The sequence below is a fragment of the Aedes albopictus genome, chromosome 3 (assembly GCF_035046485.1).
Source record: "Aedes albopictus strain Foshan chromosome 3, AalbF5, whole genome shotgun sequence".
Lineage (NCBI taxonomy): Eukaryota > Metazoa > Arthropoda > Insecta > Diptera > Culicidae > Aedes > Aedes albopictus.
This window is the reverse complement of record NC_085138.1, coordinates 12572541-12582138: the sequence shown is the minus strand read 5'-3', so window position 1 is coordinate 12582138 and position 9598 is coordinate 12572541. Positions and strand designations below refer to the sequence as shown.

Here is a 9598-nt window from a genome sequence, read left to right as displayed (position 1 = left end):
GAAAACTACTGAATAGAAATTTAAATTTCCATGAATTCATTTGTGCCCATTATTCATTTATAAATCATTTCGAAGTTTGGAAGAGATTTAATGAATCATCCCACCCAGGATTTTTCACCGGGCGGAGTTGTCAAGTGGTTGCCTAGCTGTCAAAAGGTAGTATAGAAAAACCCTTTTGAAATTGGTTGAAATAAAGTTCTACAAACCAGAAAAAAAAACTAAAAAAAATAGTGGCTCAGAAAAAGGTGCTCTTTTGTATAAAACTTCTCAAGAATCATTTTCTGGAATTTTCACAGGTGATTTCTTCGAATATCTTCAAGAAAAGACCCAAGGGGATTCTCCAGGAGCTACTTTGTGATTTCCGTTTTATATTTCACCACGATTTTCTCGATAAATTCTTCCAGGAATTATATCACGGATAGCTTTAAAAGTGTCCAATGGAATACTTTAGAAATGTCTTACGGGATACTTTGAGGGAGAAATCTTATGGGATTTTTTAATGTTATCTCATAAAAAATACGGTCCAATGAGCTTATTAATGAATGATTATAACAATATATAAATATCTATATATTAACTATGTAGTGTGCAATGTTTGACGAAATAAATAAATAAAATTCATCCAGAACTATTTTAGGTAAACCTGATGGGTTTCTCGTGGGATTTTTGTAGGGATGTTTAAACTCATGCGATTCCGCTTCATTACTTTTTGGAATTCGATGAAATGATTTTGTTCTGATATCAAAAAGTGTTTTTAATCCCTGGGACTTAGAAAACTCCCTTCTGGAGGTTTTTAGGGAGTGTTTCTGGGACTAACCCAGATGTTCGTTTTTCTATTCTTTCTTGAGTTTCTACAAGGACTCTTCAAGAGCTCCACAAGAAATTAGAATTCCTTAAAGAATTTATTCAAGATTTTACCAAAGAAGTTTTTATCAACTTTTCGGTAGAATATTCACCCAAATGTTCTTTCTGAAATTCTTCCAGTAGTTGCTCCAAGGTTTTCATCAAAAATGTACGTATCGGGTCAGCCAATCGGGAGCGTCTTAGAGACTCTCCGACTCAACTGCCTCAGGGTCGGCACGCCTACCTTTAATTTACCGCGAGACAGGGAAATTTCGCAGTAGCGACTCAGGAAAATCTCAAACATTTCACTATTCAACTCTCACTTTATTTCCTTCTAACTCTTCTTTATTCAGACTATCAAAAGCAAAAGCTTTGGCTACTCCTTATCCTTCACTTTTTCCCACTTCCTTATGTGCTAATCTGACCTTCTTCTTTGTCGGAGCCTCTCTGCTCCTCACCAACCACCTGACCACGCTTCCCTCGCAGCATGGCAATGGCCACCGCTGCACCGTGGTCCAGATTTGAAAAAAAACCTGGCAAAATTTGTCAAATCATAGTAGTCTGCTAGTTTCAGCCTAAATTAATGTATCGGAACATGATTTAGCTCTCAATTTTACATTTATGGCATTTTCATTATTTGTCGATTTTTTTGAACAAAATCCGAAGAAAATTAATGTTTTTCATACAATTTGGCAGCATACATATCATCATTGCGCCAATGTTTTGGCGGCTCTTGGCAGCTGCATTTTTCCCTAATCTATTATGCATACTTGAACGAGTATTTGAACGGAATATCCCCGCGTGGAGCGATTGGCAAGACACTTTGAAGTCGAAATGCAAGAATTTCTCATACTAATGACTTACATTGTCAATTTTGAAACCAACTGCGTGATTTTGATCTCTTGCTCCTGTTACACATAAATAAAAATGCAAAAAAAAAAAAAATCTCTTGCTCCATTGCAGATGTCTGATATATACAAGAACTTCCAAATAAGCTTTTGAAAGTTATTGGATTAATTATAATAACAGATTTTTGTAAGTTAAACGAATGGCTGAAATCGTTTGTGTTTTTCTTCAAAATTTCAGTAATTTTTCCATCAGCAACAACTATTCAGTGCTGTAAGAAGATAAAAATATCAATATTTCCAAATTCTTTAAAAGCTATTCAATGTTCCTGATATTATAGATAAATGCTCCATTACAGTTTATCCATTGAAGACATGTTCTAAAATTGAGTTTCTTCCAGTTTTTGGACCTCTGTGCGAAGTCCTTCTCTGGTGCTTCTCGGCTTCGGCCACGTCTGGCCACTTTCTGCTTCCGCGATTGCTCTAGGGGTTCTCGTTGCAACTTCCTGGGAACTTCCTACACGTCCTAAGCTACCGATATTGGCGGATCGATCTTCGGCCAACAACAATACCGGAATTCACCCGGAATGGGGCACTAGTGTATAGGGGGCGGTAATAGAAATTTGGTGGTTTCTATACCAAAAAAACGGCGGAGTCCAGATTTCCGCTTTCCGCTTACTTCTTCCTCCTCTCTTTTCACTATAGCTTCCGTCTAACTGAATTATCTCACAACTTTAAACTTCTATCAGAAGTTTTTTCTTGGATTTTTTGAAGAGTTTCTTATGCCATACACAGAAAACGCGACGCGAGACACGCGTTCTTTGTGTATTGCCGAGGTTCTTACTATAGCAAACCTCAAAAAATTGAAACATCCTCTGCCACTCTTCCTAGAAATCCTCCTGAGATTCGCCCAGAGAGTGCTCCTTCTAGGAATCTACAGGAGTTCCTACAAGAGTCCTTTCTTAGAATCATTCTGCAGTTCCTTCTGAAAATGTACCAGAATATCGTATTGGGAATCCTCCAGAAATTACTGCATGAATTTCTGGTTCTAACCCTTGGATTAATCGATCCTGGAAAAATAAATTCTAGGAGTAATCCCAAGCTCCTGTATAAATTTTTAAGGACATTTTTGGAGAGATTTCCTATAGGAATTTGAAGAATCTACAGAAGGCATTTGTAGAGGAATCCTTAGATTTATGGAGGAATTCTTATATGGATTTTTTGGAGTAGGGTCTCTTGGGGACTTTTTAGAGGAATTACTAGAATCCGGCTTTCAACCAGAGCGGTAGATATGCCTTCATTAGCTAACATGCTTTAGAAGTAAGTGGGAGCATGAGCAATTAAATTTATAACTGAGTGAGAAACAATGGTTCAGCAGCGTGATGGCTCTCTGAATCTTACTCTTCGGCGGTGTATACGGCAATGAATATACTTGGTTTCACCCCGTTTATATAGTGAAAATAACAACACTCAAATTAAATAGATTAAAATAGTCACGTACAACATTGCCTTACCAACAAAATGATTCTTTTACAAGTTTTGAACAACAAATAAATCCACTGTATGTATCATTTCCGCATCTTCACACTCGCCGCAGCAAGTGAGAACGAATGATCGCCAGTCAGTTGGCTTCACAAGCCAACCGACCGATGAGGAACAGCGGACGCAGTTGGTTCAGTTTTTCTTTGCTCCCTTTGCATGTTCCTTCGTCGTGGTTGGCGGCTCTGATAACTGGATGTATTTATCATATTCTCAGATTCAAGCACTGAGTTCTGAAAAAAACCTTTCTGGAGGAATTTCCAGAAGCATTTTCCTATAAATTTTCTGAATTTTTGCCATAGTATTAATTGCAGAATAGTTTTTGAGCCATCAGCGTTGCTACCATGAAACTTTTGTAAAAGCTAACAATAATTTTTTCGGTCAAATGGAATAGATTTCAGTCAAATGGCCCTTTTGACTAAACAGAATTTGGACAAGTTACCCGGAACATAATTAATGATACAAGATTCAGACATGTCGATTTATCCACTACAAAAGAATAGACGAAAATCAGATTTTGCAATTATTTTTCTTGTTTGATTTTTCTTAAATTTGAATTTTATTTATTTAATTGCCTAAATTTTATTTTAGGCTACAGCACATTCTCAAAAACGTCTCTCAAGTCCGAACTTCTGGGCTCTTGGGATCCATTCACAATTTTAGAACAATCTTTCCAAAAATCTTACTTCATGATTGCTTTCAGCAACCACTGAGCGTTGTTGCGCTAGTTTTCAACAAAATATCTTTTCAAACGAAGAGACGAACCAGCCAAGGGCTGAAAGTCTCTCTAATAAAGACAAATCAATCAATCAATCTTTTCAAATGAAAACGGAAACCATTTTTGGTACACTAATTCCCACCGATGTTAGAAATAATGAGCTTCATCTTTTAAACTGCATTCACAAACTGCGTAACGAAAGACGATTGACTGCTTTTCCCTTGAAACAGGTTTAACACGGGACCGAAACGTCGCACAGTGCGAAAAAATAGGTATAAAACGCGAATAAATGCAATATCTCTGCTCGGAGTGGATGGGTTCTAATGAATTTTTGACACAAGCTGTAAAAAGCTCTATAGTTTCAGATTGGGAGGGTTTAATTCACCGCACGTTGCTGAAAATCAGAGTATTGAGCTCGTTTTACCCCGCCCTCTCTTTCTCACACTTTTTTTTTTTTAGAAAATCATCGTCTATTCCCGCCCGGCGTGCAAAATAAGTGCCTTATTTAACTAGTATTTGTGTAAAAACTTCCATAGTATCGGCAATTTGACATTGGTCCTACTCTTATGGATTGCGTTCCATTTCGGTCGGAGATACATGTAAAAGTTTAAAGAAATAGGAAATGTCAGGGTTATTTGAAGACATTTCAATTTAAAAGGCTGTGCGGTGAGGCAAACTAGCTCCATTCGATACTACGAAAGTTTTTACACAAACACGAATTAAATAAATCATTTATTTTGCACTCCAGGATTTTTCCAAAAAAGTGAAAAAGAGAGAGAGAGAGAGTGGGGTAAAACAGGCCCGATACACTGACTTTCAACATCGTGCGGCGAATGACACCCTCCTCATCAAAAATAGTAGATTTTTACAGTTTGTGTCAAAAATTCATTCGAATCCTTCCACTCCGAGCAGAGATATTGAATTTATTCGCGTTTTAGAGTATAACTCTGAAAGATAGAGAGAACGGGCCTCTAGAGCCGACCTACTGATACCTGAACTCTGACAGATAGTCCAATAGTCCAACTCTGAATAACTTTAAGCGTCCTTGGAAATGTGGTCAGTGCTTTAAAATTCTTTTCAAAAGTTCGTTATATCTGAATTAAGGTGACCCGCTGGTAATGACCAATCGATCAACTTTCCAGTACAAACTAACATTTGGTTCTTCAGAATTGTGCACTTGAAAAATCTAGGGGTGACAATAAAGAAAACCAGAAAGGTATGCTATAAAGAAAACCACTCAAAGAGGCTTTTCCCTTTTCCAAAATTATAAGTTAAATAAACAACAACAACAATATATAACTGCTATATCCTAATATTAAGGGGAACCATAAACAGTTTAAATTGCTGCGTAAGCCATGATTTACTGTTTATTTGAAATGTTTCATGAAATTGCGAATGAAATAATCAAAGATTGCTTTGGTGACCGCAACGTTTAATCAGAATAACCTTTAATAAGCGGTTTACGCTGTTAAGGCGAAACTGGATCCATTTCCTCACTTTTTGGTTTTTGATTTTTTATTAAATAACGAAGCAATATTTTCAAAATCGGTTTTCGTGCACATGTAGAGTATGGATCAAGGTATAATAAAAAATCAAAAACCAAAAAAATGAGGAAATGCTTACAGTTTCGCCTTAAGTGAATCCCCCTTTTATTTTTGAAATTACATGCCTAGAAATTAACGGAGCTGTTCGTGTTAAAGGTCGTCTTTTTGGCCCGGAAATCTCTCAATTTCAAAAGTGACTGTCCAACGACAGTCTATCGGATACGAAAGACGAGATAAAAATGTACCAGAATCGAAAACTATTTTTTATCAACTGACCTACAAAGCATAGCCAAGGTCAACCAAAAACACGCGAAAGTGAAAACAACACGTAAACTATTTCTAGCATTGACGCCAAAGGAAGACTGCTTCACGTAATCATCGACGTCATTAGCAAAGTTATCCAACATCCGACGATCATTCTGGCATCATCAGAACAGAATTCAGAACCGGTTATCTTCACTGGATGCTGCCCTCCCAAACAACTGCGGCATACAATAACCGCATCGTTGGGCTCGTCTTGGACTCTGACAAGCCCACCCTCCTCCGTTGAAGCCAATTTGCCAAAAATAAACAATTGCCGCAGCACGCAATGGTGGAAATGCTTTCACGTGGAAAGCTGGCGTATGGCGTTATGCTTCGGAAGGGATTAACGTATGAAATTATGAATGCCAAAAGTATAACTATGTCTGGTTCCTAATCGAATTAGTGCAAATTTCGAGTGTTTTTGGTCAAGTATAAAAGACTTACTTTTGGGGGCGATTGTTTGAGTTGTCCTTTGGTTCAACATCAACCGTCGCTCGTTTGAGTAGATTTAGTGTCGTTCTAGTTAATCACATCGGTTCGAAGTAGTTCGCCCTGAACAAGCGATTTTCTTCGGCTAGCAGAAGTGTTTTAAGCGTCGCGGTGGTGCACTAAGGAAGAGAACTGTAATCATGGCTGCATTTGCGGAGCCCCATTTCCAGGCCTGGGTCCAAAGCGCGGTCGCCACCAATGTGACCGTGGTGGATAAGGTCCCAGCGGATATGCTGCACATGGTTGACGCCCATTGGTATCAGTTCCCGCCATTGAACCCGCTATGGCACTCACTTCTGGGATTCGCCATCTTCATCCTGTGTTTCATTTCCCTGATCGGAAATGGCATGGTGGTTTACATCTTCACCAACACCAAGACACTCCGAACCCCATCCAATCTGCTAGTAGTCAACCTAGCGTTCTCGGACTTCCTGATGATGTTTACGATGGGACCACCGATGGTGTACAACTGCTACTACGAAACATGGGTTCTGGGCCCGTTCGCATGTGAGCTGTATGGTATGTTTGGATCACTGTTCGGCTGTGTCTCGATTTGGACCATGACACTGATTGCATTCGATCGCTACAACGTCATTGTGAAGGGTCTCTCGGCCAAACCCTTGACCAACAATGGTGCTCTGCTGCGAATCTTATTCGTATGGGCATCTTCACTCGCCTGGACTTTGGCCCCATTCTTCGGATGGAACCGATATGTCCCAGAGGGCAACATGTCCGCCTGCGGAACTGATTACCTCACCGATACTTTGTTAAGCCGCTCATACATTTTGGTGTACTCGATTTTCGTGTACTTCTCACCACTTTTGTTGATCATCTATTCATACGTCTTCATTATTAAGGTAAATATTGCCATGGGAAGTTAACAGAATAATGTCTAAATTATCGTCTCGTTTGATTTTCCGCACAAACAGGCAGTATCTGCTCACGAGAAGAACATGCGCGAACAAGCGAAGAAAATGAACGTGGCTTCGCTCCGATCCTCGGAGGCTCAGAGTACCAGCACTGAGATGAAACTCGCCAAGGTTGCCCTGGTCACGATCTCGCTGTGGTTCATGGCCTGGACTCCGTACCTAATCATCAACTACACCGGTATTTTCAAAGCTGCGCCGATTACCCCACTGGCCACCATCTGGGGATCGCTATTCGCCAAGGCTAATGCCGTCTACAATCCGATTGTATATGGTATCAGTCATCCGAAATACCGTGCCGCTCTGTACAAGAAGTTCCCCTCGCTATCCTGCACGGATGCCACGGATGACAGCCAATCGATGGCCTCTGGAACCACAACCGTGGTGCAGGAAGAGAAAGCCTCAGCTTAAGCTATTCACGTGGCATGCACTGTGTTCGGGAATCTTTTACTGATACGTTGTAGAGGTCCCTTATTTAGTCGTAGTTTGTTTTATATGATAAATAAAGCAATTTCTCTAAACATAGAGAGTCAAAACCATCTCGATTAGTGTTATTTATTTCACGGTGTTGTAATTCACCGTTCATCATATGACTCATTCAGCGAAGAAAAAACATTAGCTAGGTGCATGGACAAAACAAAAGTCCCACTATTCTGCGATAAGGCCCAGCACCTATTAGCAATTCACGAAAGTAGTCGCAACTAGTTGATCAAACTGTATTTCCCCTAGTTGATGTCTGTTACAAAGCAATAAATGTTTGCTGTTAAAAGTGCAGCCCATCCGCATGATGCCACTTGTCGTTGGTGGCACACCAAGGAACATGCGGCTACTCAATAAATTATGCTATATTACAGTGGTTTTCAACCGTGTGAATTTGTTGCTTCCACGGGGTGAAATTTCGGTCTGCTAATGAAAATCTCAGAGGTTTGTATTGCGTACAACGCGATGAAAAAATCTCACTTCTTGTGCTAAGTATTAGCGTGGTGCTGGCGGTGGCGGTCAGTGATCGTCGAGATTCAGTCATTTCTTACAATTCCCATTGATTTGATTCCCCTTTAAGCTGTTCAAAAAAATCTTCGAAATGTCAAGGTGCTTAACCCTTAAATGAAAGATATACAAATTTGAAGCATTTTTGTAGAACATTTCGATTTTCTAAAAATAACATTTAGAGGTTCCGCCCGGGTGATTTTTTAAAAATGAACCTTTTTCATGAAAATTCTCAAAAAATCATAATTTCGTAATACTTTTTCAACTTTTGAATTTTTTCAATATTTTTTTATTTTTTTGACCCTTCTAGGTATTCTTGAAGGGTATTAGTTTCTGAAATATTGTGTTTATATTGACGGCAGAACCGTTTTTGTACCGATAAAAGGACTACTTTTTTGAGAATTTTTCATCAAAGTTTGATAAAAAACACATGTATGTACATTTTTTTATTTTCAATAATGAAAGATGTATCTGATAGTACTATTTATATGCGTAATTTCTTTATTAAAAGATTCAAAATATCTAGAAGCTGAGATATTACGCTTTTAGTAAATGGACAATATTCCAAATATTTGCAAAACTTTGTATATTAGGTATATTATAAAGACTCTAATGAACATATATTAAAAAGAGTTAGCGGCTTAAAATAGCAGCTTTACTTGTTGAATGTTCAAGTTAGTTCAAAGATGGATTTTTTTTTATTCTGGTGTGGTTGGCAGTAGAATCATGAATAGCTTTTATGTAAATACCCAAGTAGCACTTGTAACTTAGGAAATATTTTAGAAAAATATTAAAGATTGCATAGCCGTTTCACTTCAGACTAATGGTAACAATTCTGTTTTTGCAGTACACATTCTGGTTGCTCAGACATCGCAATGCAACCTTAATCTTGCAGAAGCTACTTTAATGTCACACAGTGGCTTTAGTGAAACTTGCACTTGAACTGTCAAATTCAAAAAGTTGCATTCTTGACATCATCCTGTTACATTGAAACCAAAAACCAAAACAAAAGACCAGACCGGTTGCTGCGAAGTCAATGTTTGGTTACCATGTATCATGTTACCGAAAGTCGTTTCCAAATGACGACAGTGTAACTTTTTGCTGTTACATTGTAAACACATATGAGACGCACAAAAACGTTCGATTACTTGGTCACAAATGTGCAACTTACCAGTTACTAACAGGTTGAGTTCAACACTGCATGTCGAAAGTATTAAGTAATTAGATATGTTTGTATGCTAAAACTTAACAAATACGATGTTTAGAACTTATTGCTTTAAAGAAGCTCACGGAAAATCCGAACTACCTATATTTTTGGGTGAATTTTACCAAAAAATTGAGTATATCGAATAATCTAGTTTCCAAAAAAAAAATGTAGAGATGCTTCGACCCAAGGGGGGGATC

The 9598-nt window shown here is 38.4% G+C and overlaps 1 protein-coding gene across 1 annotated transcript; it reads left to right on the top strand.

Annotated features, from left to right (window-relative positions):
- Positions 1–6245: 6245 nt before the first annotated feature.
- On the top strand, positions 6246–7746 carry LOC109422721 (opsin-1). Its single transcript, XM_019697627.3, has 2 exons — positions 6246–7138; positions 7211–7746. The coding sequence occupies exons 1-2, from the start codon at positions 6422–6424 to the stop codon at positions 7616–7618; spliced, it is 1125 nt and encodes a 374-aa protein (XP_019553172.3). The 5' UTR covers positions 6246–6421; the 3' UTR covers positions 7619–7746.
- The last annotated feature ends 1852 nt before the right edge of the window (positions 7747–9598 follow it).

Bases quoted from the DNA above. Each gene is read 5' to 3' on its own strand.
- LOC109422721 (XM_019697627.3), top strand. From the start codon at position 6,422: ATGGCTGCATTTGCGGAGCCCCATTTCCAGGCCTGGGTCCAAAGCGCG. The intron at 7,139-7,210 runs GTAAATATTGCC...CCGCACAAACAG, and splicing joins CATACGTCTTCATTATTAAG to GCAGTATCTGCTCACGAGAA.